This window comes from Coffea arabica, chromosome 2e, assembly GCF_036785885.1.
Source record: "Coffea arabica cultivar ET-39 chromosome 2e, Coffea Arabica ET-39 HiFi, whole genome shotgun sequence".
Lineage (NCBI taxonomy): Eukaryota > Viridiplantae > Streptophyta > Magnoliopsida > Gentianales > Rubiaceae > Coffea > Coffea arabica.
The window spans coordinates 15,527,740-15,549,293 of record NC_092313.1 but is presented as its reverse complement, the minus strand read 5'-3'; the positions used below and the strand labels follow the sequence as shown (position 1 = coordinate 15,549,293).

The 21,554-nt window shown below is 35.7% G+C and overlaps 3 protein-coding genes across 7 annotated transcripts; 2 read left to right on the top strand and 1 right to left on the bottom strand.

Moving 5' to 3' along the window:
• The first annotated feature begins 82 nt into the window (after positions 1 to 82).
• On the top strand, positions 83 to 5,522 carry LOC140036722 (probable amidase At4g34880). Of its 3 annotated transcripts, none has more exons than XM_072079222.1 (6): positions 83 to 929; positions 1,636 to 1,850; positions 2,029 to 2,271; positions 2,587 to 2,785; positions 2,913 to 3,973; positions 5,202 to 5,522. In XM_072079222.1, the coding sequence occupies exons 1-5, from the start codon at positions 411 to 413 to the stop codon at positions 3,288 to 3,290; spliced, it is 1,554 nt and encodes a 517-aa protein (XP_071935323.1). In that variant the 5' UTR covers positions 83 to 410; the 3' UTR covers positions 3,291 to 3,973; positions 5,202 to 5,522. The 3 variants fall into 3 exon arrangements, with proteins under 3 accessions (XP_071935323.1, XP_071935324.1, XP_071935322.1); XM_072079223.1 differs by having other exon boundaries at positions 5,192 to 5,522; XM_072079221.1 differs by having other exon boundaries at positions 5,171 to 5,522.
• Positions 5,523 to 6,034: 512 nt separating this feature from the next.
• Positions 6,035 to 11,097, bottom strand: LOC140036720 (uncharacterized). 3 transcript variants are annotated; one of them, XM_072079216.1, is made up of 7 exons: positions 10,375 to 11,097; positions 9,396 to 9,495; positions 8,237 to 8,366; positions 7,097 to 8,022; positions 6,868 to 6,948; positions 6,398 to 6,484; positions 6,035 to 6,295 (listed from the first exon to the last, which is right to left on the bottom strand). In XM_072079216.1, the coding sequence occupies exons 4-7, from the start codon at positions 8,018 to 8,020 to the stop codon at positions 6,230 to 6,232; spliced, it is 1,158 nt and encodes a 385-aa protein (XP_071935317.1). In that variant the 5' UTR covers positions 8,021 to 8,022; positions 8,237 to 8,366; positions 9,396 to 9,495; positions 10,375 to 11,097; the 3' UTR covers positions 6,035 to 6,229. The 3 variants fall into 3 exon arrangements, with proteins under 3 accessions (XP_071935317.1, XP_071935316.1, XP_071935318.1); XM_072079215.1 differs by lacking the exon at positions 10,375 to 11,097 and having other exon boundaries at positions 9,396 to 10,059; XM_072079217.1 differs by lacking the exons at positions 6,868 to 6,948; positions 10,375 to 11,097 and having other exon boundaries at positions 9,396 to 10,058.
• Positions 11,098 to 17,633: 6,536 nt separating this feature from the next.
• On the top strand, positions 17,634 to 18,484 carry LOC113729736 (dirigent protein 22-like). The gene has a single exon (XM_027253982.2). It carries the CDS (start codon positions 17,681 to 17,683, stop codon positions 18,293 to 18,295), a length of 615 nt encoding a protein of 204 aa, XP_027109783.2. The 5' UTR covers positions 17,634 to 17,680; the 3' UTR covers positions 18,296 to 18,484.
• The last annotated feature ends 3,070 nt before the right edge of the window (positions 18,485 to 21,554 follow it).

Genomic DNA, 21,554 nt, shown 5'->3' with positions numbered 1-21,554 from the left:
TGTTCTGGATAACAGGTAAAAACACAGTGCCACGAGCCCATTTATCTTGCTTTTCCATTCGAAAGCAAGTGGAGCATTTCTTTGTGGAAGATATCCACTAGCATCCACCATTTCTGCAATTTTGTCTCGTCGTAAATGAAGCCCTTCACTTATTGGCGGCCTTTGCTTTTTCTTCTCTTTTTACTCCAACAGTAATGTACGAAATTTAGAAATCGTCGAACGAAATGTCTTTATCATGGGAGGCATGGTCAAGCAAACAATAATGGAGGTTGGATATACGAGTGAACTGCAACATGGAGAAACAGTACGTGGTTTGGTTATTATATAATTGGTAGCTAAGCTCGAAATATCCAGAAATAAAAAGCGAGACAAATAGTTTCTTTCTTTGATATCAAAGTATAGCAATTGACATGGATATCGCGCTACTACTTCTTGTGAGTGCTACTATTTTTGGCCTCAGTCATAACGCTGAAGGGAGTCCATTCTCTTTCAGAGAAGCTGCTGTGCGTGATATTAGGATTGCCTTGGACCATAACAGACTCACTTCTCGGGAATTGGTTGAATTCTACCTCAAACAGATTCGAGGACTAAATCCAGTTCTTAATGCAGTCATAGAAGTGAATCCGGATGCTCTTTGTTTGGCCGACAAGGCAGACCGGGATCGAAGAGCTAAGAAACCAGGCTCCGTAACAGGACTGGCTGGTATCCCAATTCTGCTCAAGGACAACATTGCAACCAAGGACAAGCTTAACACAACAGCTGGATCTTGTGCACTTCTAAGATCAGTTGTACCTCAGGATGCAGGGGTGGTCAAGAAGCTAAGGAGGGCTGGTGCAATCATATTAGGAAAGGCTAGCATGACAGAGTGGGCTGCTTACAGGTCACCCGGTGTGCCTAATGGCTGGAATGCTAGACGTGGCCAAGGTGTGGTGAGTTGCTGATATGTTCATTTGTTTTACAATTGTCCCAAAAAAGTACAGTTTTTTTCTTTTTACCACACGATATCACAGATTCTATTTCATCAGAAGAATGGTCACAAAGTTGGAGCAACTGCTCCATCATCATTTCTGACTAAACGAGTTAACCATAGAAGAAAGGAATCTCGCTTCACTAATCAAAGTTTAAAGCAAATTTTGCTAAATGGAGACTAACATAGCTACCTTCCCTCTCTTAATAAAGGAAAGATGACATTTACTAAAACTCTGCTTAAGCTTCCAAATATCCTCCACTATTGTTCCTATTACTGGACCCAATGCACCACGCTCCTTGATCTTATCCACAACCTTTTTACAATCTGATTGAACCATAATCCTCATCAAACCTTCCTGTTTGGCCTTCATGAGTGCATGGTCAGAAGTTTTCTTTTTCTTTGTTTTGCGTTTTCAACAATTATATGGCTCAGGAGACAAAAGTTGAGTCCTTACGCATGCTTTCCAGGTCAATTAAAAAATGCCAGTACTCATTAGTGATTGGGGAAAGGATGTTGCAAAATTTAGACTACCTCTTTTCTCATATGTGATTATAGGATGAACCAAAACAAATTGAGTATTTTTTTTTTTTTGCTAGGTGTAATCTATTGGACATATATCCAATTTTTCAATATATAACCCCTATTACGGTTCTGATTCCATGTAGAATCCGTATCATAAATATGCTACTTCATGTGGATCAAGCACCGGTTCTGCAACATCAGTAGCAGCAAACATGGTTGCAGTTACACTGGGTACAGAAACATCTGGATCCATTTTATGCCCTTCCAGTGTTAATTCGGTGGTGGGAATCAAACCAACTGTAGGGCTCACAAGTCGAGCTGGTGTTGTCCCTATTTCACCTCGACAGGACAGTGTTGGGTAATGACTAATGAGAGATGCTTAATTTGCTTTTATTTCAACGATCTCTTATTACCATGTAGTATAAACTTCAAATTACTATCTGTACGTAGCTATGAACTTTAATTTTGTTTCGTGAAAATGACAATGAAAGTACGTAGTCGCAAAATCATAACAATACCTTTATGGGGGTGAGCAGGCCGATATGCAGGACTGTGTCGGATGCAGTGTATGTTCTTGATGCCATTGTTGGTTTTGATCCTGATGATGCAGTAGCAACCAAAAAAGCTTCAAAGTATATTCCTCGTGGAGGTTATTTGCAATTTCTCAAGTCTGATGGACTTAAGGGAAAGAGATTGGGGATTCTACGGTGCTCCTTTGTGGGATTCAGCAACTCCTCTGAAGCATTGAATGCTTTTGAACCTCACTTCCACATTCTGAGGTATGTTCACTCCCATAAACTTTGAAACTCTAATATGCCTAATTGATAGCTTACCGTGGGTGGCCAGGGAAAGATGATTGAAATTTCTCTGGCATGTGAACATATCTGTACACTAATGAAGTAGCTAAATTACTGGCTATCACAAATTTCTTAGTTTGTTGTTTGAGCAGAGTCTTGATAATTACTAACCGTCCAGCATGAGGTTTGGATGATTCAGGGAATATATAGAAAATCTTGTTTTGGTTAGATATGGGGAGCCCATTTCAATACAATTAAAGTTCTGACATATTATTCTCAAATTTTGACTAAAACAAGGCAACGAGGTGCAGTATTAGTAGACATCACGGAAACAGCCAGATTTGACTCTATTGTAAGTTCAATGTTCAATGACCAATTCACCGCCATGAGGGTGGAATTCAAGCTGGCACTGAATGCTTATCTACAGCAGTTGATCACCTCTCCTGTGCGATCCCTAGCTGATGTAATAGTCTTCAACAAGAAGCACACAAAATTGGTAAGCAACATAACCTTTTCAATTATATATACTCGGCCAGAATGCAATGGCCGGCTCAAGTGTATCCACACTCCACAGCCTTTAACAAAGAGACGCATTGCTCTCGGACTACTGGATTCTGCTTTAGGAAAAGATTGAAGAGTACGGGCAAGATAACTTTGAGGAAGCAGAGAAAACCAACGGTATTGGCAGAGTGGAAAGGGAACTACTGCATAATTTAACTGGAGCTTCCAAAATTGGGTTCGAAAAGTTGATGAAGGACTATAAATTGGATGCCTTGGTGACACCTGCTCCCAATATCGTTTATGCTATTTCCGCTGGAGGATACCCTGGAATAAATGTTCCGGCAGGTTATGACACTGATGGCACCCCATACGGCATTTCATTCGGAGGGCTAAAAGGATCGGAAGCAAAGCTGATAGAGATTGCATACGACTTCGAACAAGCCACAAAGATCAGGAAGCCACCTCCACTTTTAAGAAATCACATCAAGACGTACAACTGAGCTGCATTGGAGATTAACGTCTTCAACTGCAGTACAACTTGTAAAATTGTGGAATCTTTGCTTGTGTCACTCTAAATAAAATTTGATATTTCCTCCGTATTATTCATACAGGAGGAGTGATATTCAAATGTTGTCTGTGGACTATAGACACTAGCATAACAACCCAATAGAGACGATAGAGAACCCAAAGAAAACGCAATGGATCTTCTGTACCACATCCTGTCCCACTCCTTAAAATCTCGCCAAGTGTTCCTTAATAAACCAACCTCTCAAACAACCCAATTCGGATCATATTAAGTTAATTAATCGATTAACCGGACAAAGAAACTTAATCTCTTTAATCAATATAACCAAAATCAAGAAAAATAAAAACTCTTTAACCAAAATTACAATTTATCAACGGGAAAAACCCTATAACTCAAACAAACAACCTCTGTCCTCTTCATCATCTCTTCTCATGAGAAACAACTTTTTTACGAGGAAAAATAAAAACATAATTACGGTTGTTTCAGCCTTGCTTCACTGACTCTTCTTCTTCTTCCTCCTTCGGATTCCTCAAAACCCTTTTCCCTTTTCCCCCCTCCAACCCATCGATGGAATTCCAGCGGCTTTTTCAAAATTGTCACCTGCGCTGCTCCGAAGCATGGCATTCACTCCATTGAAGCAATTGAAACTAGTATCGGGTATCAAGCTGCTATCTTTATCTTTTGCCTTTCTAGAAAATCCAGATTGCTTTTTAGTGCACCTTGGACGAGTTTATTGCGGTTTCATTTTTTGTTCTCTCGGTTGAGGTTTTTTTTTTTTTTTTATTTGTTTTGCCATTTGTAGTGATTTTTTTATTGTTTGAGGTTTTTGATGGATGGCGTTAGGTGGGTTTTGTTTCTGGTTAAAGTGGAGGGATATTTGGGCGGTTGATTGTTGAATGTACTAAGTGAAGCTGCTGATTGGTTGCATCGTGGATACTTTACTGCATGTTATGAAATTTCATCCTTTGATCTGTGATAGGGACTGTGAATTCAATTGGCAACCTAGGCTGGCTTACGGATTGGATTTCCGTTCATGCCTTTCTGTATAACCTTTACTTGTTTGAGTGTAGTTCCTTGTTTTGCAGTGTGGAAAGCATATTCCAATAAATAGGTTTAGGCGAGCCTATTCCTATCTTCTGTAGTGCTCTTCTTCTGTTAGTTTTTGGGGTCCTTTTTTTTATTATTTCTCTAATAACAATTATAGCTTTAAATTTTTGCCCTTTCATTATTCTGAATTTATACTTGTAAAGCTCACTCAGAGCAGAAGGATGATAAATTAGTCTTTAGTTTGTTTATCCAATCACCTCATTTACTTTTTTGTCTTTTTTTTTTGGGACAAACTAGTTATCGGTTGTACAGTGTTCTCCAAAGCTTTATTAAATGGTGAGCTCAAAAAAAAAGCTAGAATCTACATAACAATTTTTATCCTGTGTCTGAAAAATGATGAATTTCCTTGTTTTAATCACCATGCTCTTCGAATTCTTTCTGGGGTGCTATGCAACTAACAGAGAAATGCTTTCTCTCTCTCTCTTTCCCCCAAAGTTCTTTTGTTACATTTAGTTTTTCTAAATTTTAAATGATAACTTTACCGATAATTTTAAAGTTACATTTGCTGCAGCAAATTGCAATGGTTTTCTGGTTTTAGTCTATATGGATAGAGGTGCCATCTTGACTTGCATTGGTGTGACTAGTTGCAGGGTTTATGTATTCATTCACTTCATTGTTGCTGTTTACAAAGTTCAATGTTTATGAAAATTATGAAACTTAGATAATTGAAATCTCTTATTTGCAGAATGTTATGCATAATGAAGCTTCAATCATGTAGAGCTTGTAACTTTTTCCCTAATACTGCAGGGGTATCTGATATGATGATAGGTTTTTTCAGTCAACTGGAACTGATTCGTGTTAATGCATCTGAGACTATGGAAGCCTATATCATTCTGCGCAACCTTGATGATGGACAAGAAGAGCAGGAGAGGAAAGGTTCTTGTGTGGAGGAGGAGGAGGAGTGGGGTAAGGCAAAGCCATCAACTCTCAAGAACAAACTAAGGGAGGCTCTTGAGGAGGCTTCTGAAGATGGGTCATTGTCTGATAGGACATTTTGCACTGAAGAATCCATTCTTGGCTTTAATGAAGCCTTCAATAAGTTCTTGACTTTGTACCCAAAGTTCCAATGTTCATAAACAGTTGACCAATTGAGACTTGACTTTGTACGGGTTGTTTTCTTATTTTCAAATGCTACAGTATTGGGATTCATCTACATTTAGCTTAAAGGAAATTATTGCAAATTTGAGCAATCATGTACTTCATGGGTGTGCAGAGGAAGGTACTGTGGAGCATGATATTAAAACCTTTTCATATCTTCTTTTGAATTTCAAGTTTCTTTCAAATGTTATGGGAAAAAGTCCAAAGGCTCGCTTACTTTGTTGGCACAAATCAAATACAGCAACTGTAGTCACGGAATCAAAGAATATATGAACTCCTTGCCCTCAAGTATTATCTCCATATAATACAGAGCATCGCTGGCATAGTCCCCACAAAACTCTTAATTCTGCACGACTAAAAAGGCCAGAGAGTAAATAATATTGAGTTCGTATGGACCTTGAACTTTCTACTCTAAGAGTCTTCAAACAAGGAACGTTTAGTACTTTTAGTTACCGACACAAGTTTCAGTCAACATCCACTAGTATTGGAAATTAAGACAATTTCTTGTATGCATCAAGAATCCAGAGCAGCTCAACTAATATATCTCATCTTCAACAGTTTAGTCAAAAGAACGTTTATTAACAGAAATTGGAACAAAAATATCAAAATCAATTGAAGTATAAGCACAAAGTATTATTCCACTTAAAGGTCTAATTAATCTATGAGCGCAATCCCACAGTCTTGTTCTCCATTTCTTCATAAGCATCTTCATTCAATTTTCCCATTTTCAACAACTTGTTGATCAGAATCATCATTATTTTCAAGTTCTTGTGCCTACAAAAACAGACCCAAAGTTAGCAAATATATTGAATTATAATTGTAAGTTATCAAACTAATATATATAAGATTAAATAATTAATCAAGGTTTTTCCTTACTTGGACAAAACTTATTGATGCATGTTGTTGTGTTATTGAACTTGAAGACATCAAATCATAGCCTTGGTAGAAGTTAGGGTCCAATGTCTGCCAGAAAAATAAGAAATAAAAGACTACACATACAAACAAACAGCTGTAAACTTGCAAAACTATAATACTTGGAAAAAATTAAGATAAATAAGAAACAACATGCAACTAATGGTTGACATAATATCTACAAAAAGCATAATATTCACTTACTTGTAATAATTGTGTCATATTCTTAGTATTTTGCCTATTGCAGATGTCTTCTATTGGAATTCCAAATTCATGATATAATTAAATAGAGACAACCACAAATTAAAAATATCATGGACAAAATATACCTTCAATGTAGTTTAGTCATTTAAGAATAAAATATTCAAATAAAAATTTAGAATGAATTACATATCTACTACACTATACAAGAGAAAAATGACGAATGACTAAACCTGTTGTGGTGGTAATTCTCGAACAAAACCTTGAATTGTAATAGAATCCATACTTGAATGAACAACATTATTTCCAGATTCCTACAATCATTTTTATCCAAATTATAAATAAGGATCCCAATACTATTTCCATGCTCATCATTCATCGTAGAACTAAGGAACCAAAAAAAAAATTAATAGTCAAACAATAAAATAGCATTGTTCACATAAACTAAATAAATTGTCAAACCTGTAATCGTTTTGATGAAGACTTCTCTTTCACCTTGTACTTGCGTTTCTTAGTAGCCATTTCTAGTGCACTTCTTGGTCTCTTGCTCGACTTGTAAGTGACTTTTTCTTTCACTTTGATGCCTTTTATTTTACTACAGTCGATTTTGGCTGCATGGGTATCAACATCTTGATACACGCTTTTCCTTTCTTCAATACACACTTCTTTCATTTTCTTTTTCCCTTGACAACATGCATCCATTTGCTCTAACATTTTCCAAAATCCATCTTTAGCAATTTTATAAGTTTCATCACATTCACAAGCTTTTGTCATGAGCTGCATATATAGATAGGATAACTCTTTGTAACGAAAACTCAATTTTGCCTTTGACTCCATTTCCATGTCTATTTCAGCTTCATGTGCCATTGTCATGTGTCTATGAGATCTAAATAAATGAGTTTTGCTCGGAGTTGATAGCTCATGATTATGTTGTGCAACAAATTGCACAACACGGTATTTTCCAGCTTGTCTACAACTGATTTTCATCATTGCACCACAATCACATCTTGTTTCTGGACGCGGACACTTAACAATCATATTGCGTTTGTCTTTTGGCCTTTTTCCTTCACGAGAGCAGCAAAAAACTCTGTCCAACATCATATCACTATTTTTGTCTTTATGTCCCTTACTCAATCGAGTTCCAAACCCAGATGCTTTGGCATATTTTTGGTAAAAATTTCTAGCTTCTACTTCCGTATCGAATTCCATGCCAAGTTTCGGGACCAAGTTATTTGGTATAGCCAAAGGAAGAAAAATTTGATTTCCTTGATTGCCATCAGTAATACAAAGAGGTAAGGCATTCTCATTTATCTCCTGCGAGTCAACACCTTCAAAGTCCAATTTACGACATGATTGAACTTCATGAGTTGGCAAATCATTCTCCATATCTTTCCAATCACAAAGGCGTAAAGCAACATAAGAAATCTATTACCCAAATTAAATATGCAAAATTATATTTAACACTTGAAAAATATGGATCATACAAATATAAGGATGTTGAAATTCCTTATTATGAACCAACAAAAGGAATGTTTTTTTTGATTAATTTAGTAATTCACAAACAATTTTTAAGAAAAGAAATGGTTGATCAAGAGAGCAAACCTCAACAACAGATGCCCTTTCTCTACAAGCCTATGCAAAGCAAAACAGAAGCCTGGGCATATGGCCGTAGCGTAACAGGAAGCTTCTCCAGGAAATAAAGACGTGCAAGTTTTGGCACAATGTCTAGAATCTGCGTTCAGTGTAAAAACAAAAACTTATTAGAATCAGAGCTCTGTCATATTATTCATGTACAAATCCTAAAAATTTCTCAAACTTGAATAAGACCAATACTATTCCTCCATCAATCAACATGCAACTGAAGAACATTACAGCCCTATTTGCATGAATACAAATTCCAAGAAAAAAGTTGCCATGTTTGTTCCTAAACAACGGCTAGGAATAAAAAGAAAAAATGTCACCTTGCAAAGATCCAGGAAAAAGTGGAGAAGATCTTGAACAAAACCAACATATTCACAAATGCTATGTATGAATTTGTATTTAGACATCTACTCCTGAGGTTACATAACCTTTGTATTTTTTGAGAATAATGCAGCCACAGGAAAACGGGAAATAAAAAACACAAAAGTAAAAAAAAATGTTCAGAATTGAGAAAAAATTACTCAACATGTTGAGATATATTGCTGCTTATTACTTCCACAAAATTTATAACAATGTTTGAATCTCAAGTGCAGTATAACGAGAAGAAAGGCATTTAAGATCTGCAAAATATCAATTATAGCCTGTTTTGGTCCATTGTTAAATCATGCTCATTGTTCCATCACTTCACTTATTCTTGCTTTTTCCCAATGTACGAATTTGGTTACATTCTTCGCCTAGAAGACTCTTTTCAAAAGAGGTGGAAATTTCTGGCTATTGATCAATGGCCTTTCCTTGGTGTTTTATGCTCGTTTTGCAAGGCAGAGTGACTAAATAATCCAACGTTGTCGCATGCTCAAACAAATTTAGCAAATTACATCAAATTGGCCTGCGTAGCTTAGCAAATTAAGCAAATTAGAAGCTTACAGTTTGATTGGCCTGCGTAGGGAAGGGAGACAAGGATCGCATGTACCAGCACAAAAAAGTAACCATCATGCAAACTTTAACATATTTTCTAACTACTAATTACAAGCCCACAGGCAGTTCTAATAAACAAAATCAAACGTATAAAACGCAAAACACCCTCCTAATAAATATGGGAGCAACCAAGTCAGACTTTTACCTTACAGTTTGATTCATCTTCTTCTTAGGAATTTGCTCGAACAGGTGGTGAGCTTAGCAAATTACATCAAATTGGCCTGCGTAGCTAGAAAGAAAATGCCCTGAAAGCAAATTATTTTTTAAAGAACAAAGATGCAAAGATTACCAGAACTGTTCAAATTCCGGAGGTAGCAGAATTAAGTTGCATGCTCAAACAAAACTTCGGACCATAAGAAACCCACCAAGGTTTTTAAGAAATAAGTTGTTTCTCATGAGAAGAGATGATGAAGAGGACAGAGGTTGTTTGAGTTATAGGGTTTTTCCCGTTGATAAATTGTAATTTTGGTTAAAGAATTTTTATTTTTCTTGGTTTTGGTTATATTGGTTAAAGGGATTAAGTTTTTTTGTCCGGTTAATCGATTAATTAACTTAATATAGTCCGAGTTGAATTGTTTGAGAGGTTGGTTTATTAAGGGACACTTGGCGAGATTCTAAGGAGTGGGATAGGATGTGAGACAGGATGTGGTACAGAAGATTCGTTGCAGTACAACTTGTAAAATTGTGGAATCTTTGCTTGTGTCACTCTAAATAAAATTTGATATTTCCTCCGTATTATTCATACAGGAGGAGTGATATTCAAATGTTGTCTGGACTATAGACACTAGCATAACAACCCAATAGAGACGATGGAGAACCCAAAGAAAAGGACTACATTTCAAGATTAAAACCATGCGTAGCTGGCTAAATCTGAAGCCATGCAAATAACATAACTGTGGTAAAAATTTGTGGACTATTCAGCTGCATTAGGGGCTAGGAGTCCCAAATCCCGACAGATCAAATTGATTAGCAGTTTATACACCGTTTACTTTTACCATAATATACCAAAATTACATGCTTAGATGTAATACGCATCAACTACCAAACGAACTGTTGCTTGTAAATCAATGAATAAATGGGCTTGTAAATCAAAGCCCTGCTGTTACTTGTAATGCACAATTTACCTCTTGGCTCATTTTGGTGAACATTATCTGTTGTTAGGCTCTCCAGCCAGGTCCATAATCTTGCGCCTCTGTCTCCAGCCAGGCTCTAAACCTTGCTGCTGAATTTGTTGCAATTGGTCCAAGTCTCTCTCCCCTTCCCCTACCCAAAAGCCAGGTCCTCATTGGATGGACTCCACCACCCAGAGGATGGCTTAAATTGAATTCTGATGGATCCTGCTCACCCAACCCTGGTCTCGGGGGATGCGGGACCCTGATACGAGACCATCTTGGCACTTGGATTAAAGGGTCGATTCGAAAGCTCGGCCACACCAACAACCTGATTGCAGAATGTTGGGCCATCAGAGATGGACTCGAAATCGCAAGATCATTGAATTCTCAATGTCTGATTGTTGAATGCGACTGTGAAGTTGTCCTTAAAATGCTAAACAATTCAATTCCAGAAGGTCATGACCTTGCTCCTATCTTAAATGATTGCAGGCACCTTCTCTCTAATTTCCAGCAAGTGCAAGTAAAGCACATCTACAGAGAGGCGAATAGAGGAGCAGATGCGCTAGCAAAGTTGGGTGAAAAGCTTTTGTGCCCCTTTTCACTACTAGATTCCTGTCCGCTCAGTTTAGGATCTATTTTGTCTGATGATTTGAGGGGAGTCTGTTTCCCCAGATACATTGCTAAGTTGTAACCTTTCCTTATTATTTTATGCAAGTCTTTCCTACCAAAAAAAAAAAAAAGATATATCTTGTGCCGAAAGATTCTATATATCTACAGGAAAATTGGTGGGGTCATTCTTCCGTCCGGTTCAATGATTAACCTAAATATTTAATTAAGTTGAATTGGTCAAACTCAATCAAAAACTGGTTGAACCGGTAAAAATCCAGAGGTTGAACTGAATTTCACTATTTTTTATTTTTTGAAACAATATTTCTGTTTTATTCAAAAACTTTAATGAGTAAAACAAAATTATTAAACCTTTGAACCGAGATTGAACTGTGAATCGCTCTCTGGTCCGAATTCAAAAACATTGCCAAAAAGAAGGAAGAGAAGGTGAGTATAGATTTTTTATTTATTTTTTGTAGGTTTCTTTTGAAAGGAGAATTTGGTTGCTCTTTTTAAATACCTTAATAGCTTAAAACATCACTACTTTCGCCAGTTGTGCTTAAATTCATCTTAAACCAAATTATTTAAGCGGCTAATTATCAACCATATGATGTATTGGCAGTTGTTAGGAATCAAGGTCAACTTAATAGCTTAAAACGTGCAATTCTTTTATGTATCACCAAGATACATCCACCAAGATACTTTGTAACCGCTATCCAGGGTGGAGCTGTGTAGAGTTGAGGGTCGGCAATTACCCTTTCCCACTTTTGAAAGATGCCTTGATATCTATATCTATATAAATTTGAGAAGGGATTTTTAGCAACAAACCTTCACAAACCTTCCCACTCTCAACTCTATTTTTCTAGCATTTTACATTTAATTTATTTCGTAAAAAATATCATGGGCACGTTACACCCCCACGTTTCCCTCAAACAAGAAATTAACTCCAACTAACACTCCCACGTTTCCCTCAAATAAGAAGTTAACTCTCACTAACACTTCTTACACACCTTACTCCAACTAACACTCCTTACCCACCTTCCCACTACAATAAACAATGGTGGAAATACCCGTGCTATGCACGGTGCTGATATTATTGGAAAAAAAAATAAAATGGTGAAAAAATAAAGGTGAAAAAATTTTACCAATAAAATTAAAATATAATATCTGTTTAACAATAGTTTGAAATATAATAGAATGTATATATCATTCAAGAACCGTCTTTTTTTGGTTGTATGAGAATTTTTTTTATCATTGTATGAGAATTGTTAACAAAAAAATACAATAGTTAATATAGAATAGCATCAATAGAATTTAATACAATTGTGTTGTAATCAAATGAAAAATACGCACCAATTGAATTGTTATTAGCACCCATAGTTAATGAAGTAATCCATATATAAATATATTTTGGTACATGTAGTAATTGGTAATCTATAAAATAAAATAAATTGCTAATCTATAAAATTGCTAAGTTGTCTATAAATAGCATCAATAGAATGTAATACAATTGTATTGTATTGTATCTATAGTTGATTTAGCAAGATAGTGCAGCCAAAAAATGTGTATGTAAGATGAGTATGACGATATAAGAAGTTGTATATTTACCATGATCACGCAAAATCATTGGTGATGTGGATGCTTGGCGATCTTGAGGACGGTTAGATTTTTCATTTCTTTGATCTAGAAATAAAATATATATTAAATTAAAAATCAATAGTTTATGTATTTATTTTATGTGTAAATAGTGATACATTGTATGAGAACTGTTAATAAAAAAAATACAATAATTAATATAGAAATAGCATCAATAGAATTTAATAGAATTGCATTGTAATCAAATGAAAACAATTACAGAGAAGTGGTTATCTGGACTAAGAAATGCAATTTTAAATGCTCAAAAGTGCCTTGACGATTGCACATATGTCAGGGGCTTGGTGAATTTTTTGCTCCTCTTGAATCATTTTCTTTTTTCTAATTGTAATATATTACTTGCAGGTGTTAAGTAAGACTTGACTCTAACCTTTCGTTTAAGTACTTTAAGCAATGAACTATTTATTTCATGAGTTGAATTGTACTGTTGCTAGATAGATGAATCACGTAGTTGTAATTGTCATTGTTGATAAAGAAAAGAAAGTCTAGAATGCAATTTTGCCAAAAAGATTTCTGACGAAATTAAAAATTAATCCAATTTTAATAATGGGCGTATAGTGCCTTAGTTATTAGTACTATCTGAATTGTTTTTCTCCAATTATAAACCATTTTTAATTATTTTTTTAATTATCAAAAAATCTTTTTTTTATTTCATGCACGATTATTTTTGGAATAAAATTATGAAAATAATTATCGTAACACCTATTTTATGTGATAAATGTGCAATAAAAAAGAATTAAAAAAACTTCAGTAATACAAACAAATAAATTTTTATAATATACAATTTATGTTAGAAATAGTAGAACCCTCAATCATGAATCTATACCATCCGCAATTATATAAGCAAGCAATACCTTTTTATCTTTGCTTTACAATGTAACAATAAGCAAACAACCGTTCATAGGATTTTGTAAAAAATTTTCAGAAATAATGGATGATCAGAAAATCAATGCAATATCATTCATGACAAAAAGCAAAACAAAAGCAAAACATACTTAAAAGGCAGAGGGGACTGACCTGAAAAATTAAGCCGGCCGCAAGAAGGTTGATTTCTGCTGGAGTCTCTGTACCGTTACTGCTCACAAACGAAACAAAATCAATACATTTACAAAATCAATAGAGAACCCAAAGCAAATAAGAAACTGAGAGAGAGGGTGAGGGAATTAACTCGATAAGTTAATTAAGTCGATCAGTAAAAAGGTTGGAAAAAAATTATAGACATATTATATTATTGGAAATAATCGAAAATAAAAAAAATTACAATATGGGGAATAATATTTAAAGAAAACACGGTACCGGAATTTTTAATTTGATGCAAACGACGTGTTAATCAGTGTAGCATGGATTTTGTCCTTCGGATTTGATTTGAGATTTTTCTTTCGTCAGCGCAAACTTGTTGAAACTTTTCCAACTGGTGTGTGGAATCGTTGCGGTGTATGTTTCGTTTTCTAAGCAAATATTTCCTCCTTTGCAATCTTGCGAATTTGAAATCTAGTTGTTGTTGAAATGCTTGTAGGCGGGCATATTCCATGGTGATGAAACTTTAGATGGGTTCCCTACCAATTTTGAGTGAAAAATTTTAATATATTAAATAATAAGACAACTTGAATTTGGGACAGCAGATAAGTGGGGCAAAGGTGAAAAAACACAATAATACTAATCAATAGCTAAATGAGCAAGGTCACTTACTGAAAGGTAATCACCGCCGGCTTCGTGACGTCTGCCGAAGGTTCAAGAAAAGAAGTATGATGTGTACTAAGAAGAGCACCGGAGTTCTGGTACCAGGATGGGATAACTTTCAGGTATTTTCCTGTGTTATGTGAAGACGCAATTTTGAATTAAAAAAAAATGGGTCATTAAGAGATAGTTGGAGTGGACTCTTAATTGGAGTGGGATAATGGGAGTGAGATAGTGGGAATATTGATCGGTGATAAGGTGATAGTGGGATAGTGGGAGTGAGATAGTGGGATTGATTGGTGATAAGGTGGGTTATAACCCACCCACTACTTTTTTATGTATTAAAATAAATACAAAAATCTAGAAAAAAGTATGACAAGTTTAGAAGGCATTGAGAGGGTTTCTGCTAAAAATCTCTTCCTGAATACATATAGATATAGATTTTCGCAGATCATCTCCATGAAGTCAAGGTATACTGGTTTCAAAATATATATGTAATTCTGGCAGATTTTAAATATCGGCTTGCACCACATCGGTACCAATTATCATTTGGAAACGATACGAATATAGTGAATATTTTAGATGATTGTGGAACCATACCCCGTTTCAAGTTTAATCTGGTCAAACTAAGAGATACAGAACAACACATGGACAATGATTTGCAATTGATAGGTATTTCATTCTTAATTAACCATACTTATATTTAAGTTGTATATTTGAACTGGTATTACTTATACTTTTTGATCTTTTGCAGATGTAATTGGTTTAGTTGTATCTGTTGGTTCAACACTATCAAACATCTATCAATGATAAAACTAGGTGTGACATACTTTTACTTGACAAAAGTTTAGTTAATAGATTCAATATCTTTAAAATATTTTATATTCTGCAAATTTTGATTTATACTTACCAAAATTCTCTAAATGAAGTTTGACAGTAGTTCGGTTGACTTTATGTGATAAATTTGCAACTGATGATGGTGAACACTTGCCTCAAACTGTTACAAAAAACAATGTTTTGCTAGCTTATGGTATTTGTATGAGAAATTATAAAGGTAATTCAATTTATTTTTACTTTATTTTATTTAATTTTTATAGTTTATCAATAATATGCACATTGTACAGGACCGTCACTTTATACTATTCAAGCAAGCAAATTGTATGTCAATTACTACTTGGATTTAGCTCAATACCTACATAGTTGGTAAGTTTTACAAATACCAAAATATTAAATTATTAATAATATTTCATACCCTTACGAATATGTATTTGAAAAATGTGCAGGTTTGAGAATGATAAATGTGCTCAGAAATTAGTGACGTGGTTGCGGTCATGCAATTTTACAATGTCCCAAGCATTGTTGATATCAAATGCTAAGAGAATATCGATATCTGAATATTCAGTTCTACCTACGGTACAATTCCTCTCAATTAATTAAGTAATGAACATACATGTAGTTTCGAATTAATAATTGTACTTTATACATTCTTTGGATGGTTATAGGTTAAATATTTTCGGATACTTGCTTACATTCAAAGTATCAACATAGATAATATGTTCCATGAGTTATGCAAAAATTGTGGACAACCATGTCAATCTCATTTTGCAAAAATGGTGTGTATCCATTGTAATGATGTAGTCGACATTATTGTTAGGTAATTATTTTCATATATTTTGAATTTTAATATAATTTTTTGCATGATACATCACAATTTCTTTTTAACAGATACAATGTTAACATAGAAGTTAGAGATTCCAGTGGTAACCTATACCTCACTCTTCAAGACAAGCATGCACGATTCATGTTTCGTTGTAATGCTTCTTATCTTAGAAATTTAAAAACAAAGGTATACATTATTTATATGTATATATTTTTATATAATATTATTTACAAACTGTCTAAAACAAAATATAATTTTAAATTATGTATGCTTTTAATTGTTAGAAAAATATAGGTGCATTGTTCGACTAACACATTAATTCATGCAAAAATCGTGCATTCTCATTTATAGTACAAACTTCACAAAAATCAACAGAATTAATTAAACCGCCAATATTGGCGTTCGTACTTAGAGGTGATTGGTATGAAGAATGTTCACACATTTGTAGAAGATTATCAAATCAAAGGCAAAATGTTTGTAAGTATTTCATTTACTTATCAAATTAAATATTCAATTATATTTAATTGGACCCTTATGTCGCTCAATTTATGATATAGACTTCTATTTTTTTTTCAGGATCCAATATTCATCAAAGTGATAGTTTATAAATAATGGAGATGTTTTATCATATATTGAACTATTGTTACAAAGTTTCATTTTTTTAAATATACTTTCATGTGCCCGTGATTATAATATTTTACTATTTTTAAATTCCTCCATAGATTGTAATTTTTTTTCAAAAATATAATCTACTGTGCGTAGCACGGGTATTTATACTAGTAGTGTAAAATTTCATTAAGTTTCACTACTTGCTCCTTAAAATAAAAGGAATGGGGGACAAATACGCAAAGCAAAACTATAATAGCCCACTAGCGCTTATTAGGGGAAAGCCGGAAAGACAATGTAGGAACCATGTATCTTTTCAGATGAATTTGTTCCTAATTTTTAGAGAAAAAATTATAAAACAATTAAACAATAAGTACCTATGATGCATGAATTCCTTTTTGGTTTTTAGGAAAAAATTAAGAAATAACTAAATAATGGAAATAGGAAACAAAAGAATCATGAATTCCTTTCTAATTTATAGGAAAAAAATTAAAAAGCAACGAAATTGATTTTAAACCTATCGAAACGTATCTCAAAATTTTAAAACAATTGACTTTAGTTAAAGTGTTAAGAAATACATAAATCACAATTTATTAAAACATCTTCGATCACGTCTCTAGAAGAAGAATTGCCCACAAGTATGTATTTTATCCTGAAAAGTTTTTTCCAGGACGTCATACGGGTTAGTAAACATGAGTACTCATCTCGAAAACAATTATGAATGTTATGTATTTATGTGGAAATAATTTTATTATTTTATATTAGAATTAAATAAATATTGCACTTAATGATAGAACATTTTTAAAACAAAAAATTACTCCGCAAACTTTGGGCCTCGGTTCAGGGTCCCAACTCCGCCACCTGCTTGTATTTGCACCAATAACAACAAATTGAAGTTACGTTTATGCTAACTCTTCATTTCCTTGTACATCCTAAGGTATATCATATCATCTGTAATTAATTCCCTATCCCTTATTTTTCGGTTAACCAAATCTGTTGCGTATGGAGCATTTATTATATATATTCTATACATCGTCGATCCCGCTAATCCAATCCAAAATCTTTCCAGTTTTCAGACAGGTCAAGAAAGAAAGAGGTAAGAGGAGAGAGGGAGGCATGGTGAGGCCAAGAATGAGGAAGACGACGTTAAGCTTCCTACTGGTGGTTTTCGCAATCGTCATGACGGCCATGGCCCCACCGGTTCATGGGCAGATAAACCCTGATGATCAAAGTCCCAAAGCCGTGGAACGTTGGTTCAAGAAGCTTGCGCATGCAAAACAAGAAAAGTTAACTAAGCTCCATTTCTATTTCCACGACATTCTTTCTGGGAATAAGCCCACAGCTGTGCAGGTGGCTCAGGCCAACATTACTTCTAAATCACCCACGTTGTTCGGAATTGTCAATGTAATGGATGATCCATTGACGGTGGGACCAGAACCCGATTCGAGAATCATCGGTTCTGCTCAAGGGTTGTATGCTTCAGCCTCGCAGGAGGACGTGGGGTTGCTCATGACCCTTAATTTTGTTTTCACCGATGGCAAGTATAATGGTAGCACTCTCAGTATTCTGGGACACAATCCTGTGTTTCACAAGTACCGAGAACTGCCGATACTCGGTGGTTCTGGCGTTTTCCGGCTGGCACGAGGGATCGCCACTGCAAAGACGCATACATTTAACGCTACAACAGGAGATGCCATTGTTGAGTACCATGTCATTGTTATGCATTATTGATCCCGATACGTACGTACGTGGTTTTATGTATTTGGTTTCTGACATTTTGTTTCCTCTAAACTATGGACGTAAAATTTGTGGAGATACTTGCTGATGTTTGCCGAGTTTTCTTCCATCTTTTCAGGTGTAACTTTTTTTAATTCATTATACTCTTCGCTAGTAATGAAAAAAAGCAAGAAATTTCAATTTGTTTTTTGGTTACGACTGCACTTACATTTACAGTTCTATTCATAAATTAAATTAGTATGCACGACTAAAATTTACTCGAACAACAACAGAGCTAGATGAACGTACATCAAATTGCGCAAAAATTGCTGTGTACCGGTCCAAGCCCAAACCCAGAATAGAAGCCTCTGCCGAACGGGGCTTTACAACTACTTTAACCCGGACCCTCTGTTAAAATTTTTGGCTATATATGAGGAATACTAGAATTAAAAATGACCCTTTCACGATAGGGTCTTGAAGATGCAATTATTAGATGAAAGGGCCAAATTTAACGAAATATTCGGACAGTATAACTCCTCTATGTCTTTGCTTTTCTTTTCTTCTCAATAAAATTTTTTCACGCAAAAGATAGATGTACAACTTAATTTAGTTCAAAGAAGGAAAATCGGGGCATTCTAGTTGGCATATCATTTCTCAGACTCAAAGCTAGCTGGCTCTTATGTTTAATGCTATGACGTTCACTTACGCCCTCTGAAGAGGTGATTCCTGGCTTGGAGAGCTGCACCGGGCAACTAGGATACCTTCCTAGGTAAGATGCAGTCACTTGGATGTCACCTGCTCAGTTTATCAGAGGCGAGGCTAAATTCCCCGGTTTTTTTCCAACAATCTAGTTAATTTAGGTAATAGGAAGTGGAGTAATATTACTGGACAATAATATGTTTCCTCTTACCAAACCCCCTTTTCTTAGTGGGACATGTTGATATTTATATGGGACAATGTGGAGGGAAGTACAGTGGGGTCCGAGTCCCTAGAAATATGATTGAGACAGCGTATTAGTCTGACTAGACAACTCTGGACAATCTGCAGAGCGATCCAGAGGTCTTGTCCACTCTACAGACGTCAGAACACTGGACAGGACCTAAGTTGTAATGTCAGACACAGCATCACTTCGAGATAGTGGGTATGGTGATCACCTCAGCCATCCGTGGGCGGGGTATATCTGAGGTGATCAGGACAGGTAGACATCCTCAAGTGGTGAGCACCTCGACTCGGTTAGACGGATCCGAGGTGACCGTCGCCAGGTGGTCAGACGGGAAATGGGGCTCAGCCTGACTAAGCCGAGTTGGAATGACCATCCTCACCCTCCATTCCACTTGAATAGTTTGTTGGAAGTGTACATTTAGTCTACTGTTTTTCTAAAATACTTTTACATTATCTCTTTACATTAATTACAATAACAATATTGATGCAATGTGCACTATTTAAGGTAATGAATGAACAATATTGTAGGTTATATCACTGATAACAAAGTACATTTTAAAGAAATTAAAAATTAATTATATTTTTCAATTGAAAAATGAATTATAATTTAAGACGGATGAAAAAGGAAAACAAAACTGTCAAGTGGGGTTTTTTAAGCCATGCAACTTTATATAATAGGCGGCTGCTGGGGTGAATGAAATAGTCCAACGGATGCCTATGATGTCTTCTAAACGGTTGTTGGAAACGATGTCAACAACCCATGACGTGCAAAAAAAAAAAATTTAACACACTTGAAAAGTTCAAAATAGTTGGCTTGCTCTAAGGAGTAACGGAAAACATTTGAATAGCACTTCATTTGCAGTTGGGTACCAGAGGGATGATTGATGAGGTTTGATCGGTTTAATGGGAACTTGGAATTGTATATGTTTTAAAAAAGATTATACTTGAATGGACTTATTTAAATTAGGGTTAATCGCACTTTATCCCCTTTAAGTATAGGTCATTTCTCACTTTACCCCACAATGTTTGTTTTTTCTCAGTTTACTCCCTCCGTCAGCAATTGCACGTTAAAAACTTCAAGATGCCGAAATTGCCATTGGGTAGTTAATAGGGCTCCGTAGTTATTGCAAATTGATTTTGAGTTGGATGTGTGCATTTTTCATGAGCAGTTCAAGGTGGTGCATGGTTTTCTAATTGATAATATTTCTGTTGAATTGTCACTTTCATAGTCTCTTAAGTATTTCCTTCCTCCAGCACCTAGTTACCCTCACTTTTTCAATTTCATCAGTTGAACACTTAAAAAGTTGCTTAGCACTTTTTCCTCTTTAAAAGAGATTTTTTTCTTCCAAAGATTCAGACTATCACTTTTTGAATAAACATAAAAAGTTTGATTTCAAAGAACAGCAGAGTGAATTAGCTATCTGACATACTGTGAATTTTAACTAATCCTCAGGCTAACATAATCCTCAGGCTAACATGACAGTTCAAAGCCTTCAGAAACAGTTTGGATTATTCTAACAGACCCACGAGTACTAATCCAACAGAGCAAAGCAGAATATGAGCAAAAAAGTTACAGAGGAGGAAATTATCCATTAGGAAATCACAGATGTTTCAAACTAACCTAAGCATCAGCCAGTAAACGTGCAAGAAGCTTTCTCACCAACATAAAATTCAAAAAATTATATGCTTCTTCTTTTTCCTCCTCTGCTTCTTCTGCTAAGAAGCGCAAATTCAAATTCCACTCCAATAGTAAGGCCTACGTCCAGTACCACACCCTCGTCGCCGAGGAGGGCTCCAATGTCCCTCTCCGCGAGTACATCAATGCCGAATTCCTCAACCCTGTGCCTCCTCCTGACCCTCTTTCTTCTGAACCCTATTTCGGCCTAGGCGACGTCGTCGCCTGCCTACTATAGGGACGGCTGGTGGACTGGTATCGTCACCGCTCTTCTTCTTCAGCACCACGACGCCGACCGCCACTACCACTACAAGCAGCCCCAGTCCTCCTCTCTTCTGAGGTTCGTCGTCACCTTTCACAATCCACCCAACGAACTTCACTTTCCTCCTTCCCAATTGAGATTTCACCACCGATGGGTCAATTGCACCTGGGTCCGACCCGCAAAGCAGGTGCCGTTTCTATTTCTGGTGTCGTTTCATGTTCTTTAATGGAGGTTTTGCTAGGAATACAGAAGAAGAAAGAGGCTGATAGAGGGGAGAGAGACTTGACCGACAATGACAAAAAGGAAGGAAACCTTTTGTCTTCTGGTTTCCCTTTTCTTGTCCCATGTGCCCGATGGAGGGAAATTTCCTCCTCCATTGTCCCAGGGCAATTTTG

Excerpts from the sequence above, each read along its gene's own strand:
- LOC113729736 (XM_027253982.2), top strand. The coding sequence starts at position 17,681 with ATGGTGAGGCCAAGAATGAGGAAGACGACGTTAAGCTTCCTACTGGTG.
- LOC140036722 (XM_072079222.1), top strand. The coding sequence starts at position 411 with ATGGATATCGCGCTACTACTTCTTGTGAGTGCTACTATTTTTGGCCTC. Across the intron at positions 930-1,635 it reads CTAGACGTGGCCAAGGTGTG|AATCCGTATCATAAATATGC; the intron begins GTGAGTTGCTGA and ends GATTCCATGTAG. Across the intron at positions 2,272-2,586 it reads CCTCACTTCCACATTCTGAG|GCAACGAGGTGCAGTATTAG; the intron begins GTATGTTCACTC and ends GACTAAAACAAG.
- LOC140036720 (XM_072079216.1), bottom strand. The coding sequence starts at position 8,020 with ATGGAGAATGATTTGCCAACTCATGAAGTTCAATCATGTCGTAAATTG. Across the intron at positions 6,949-7,096 it reads CTTCATCAAAACGATTACAG|GAATCTGGAAATAATGTTGT; the intron begins GTTTGACAATTT and ends AAATGATTGTAG. Across the intron at positions 6,296-6,397 it reads CATCAATAAGTTTTGTCCAA|GCACAAGAACTTGAAAATAA; the intron begins GTAAGGAAAAAC and ends CTGTTTTTGTAG.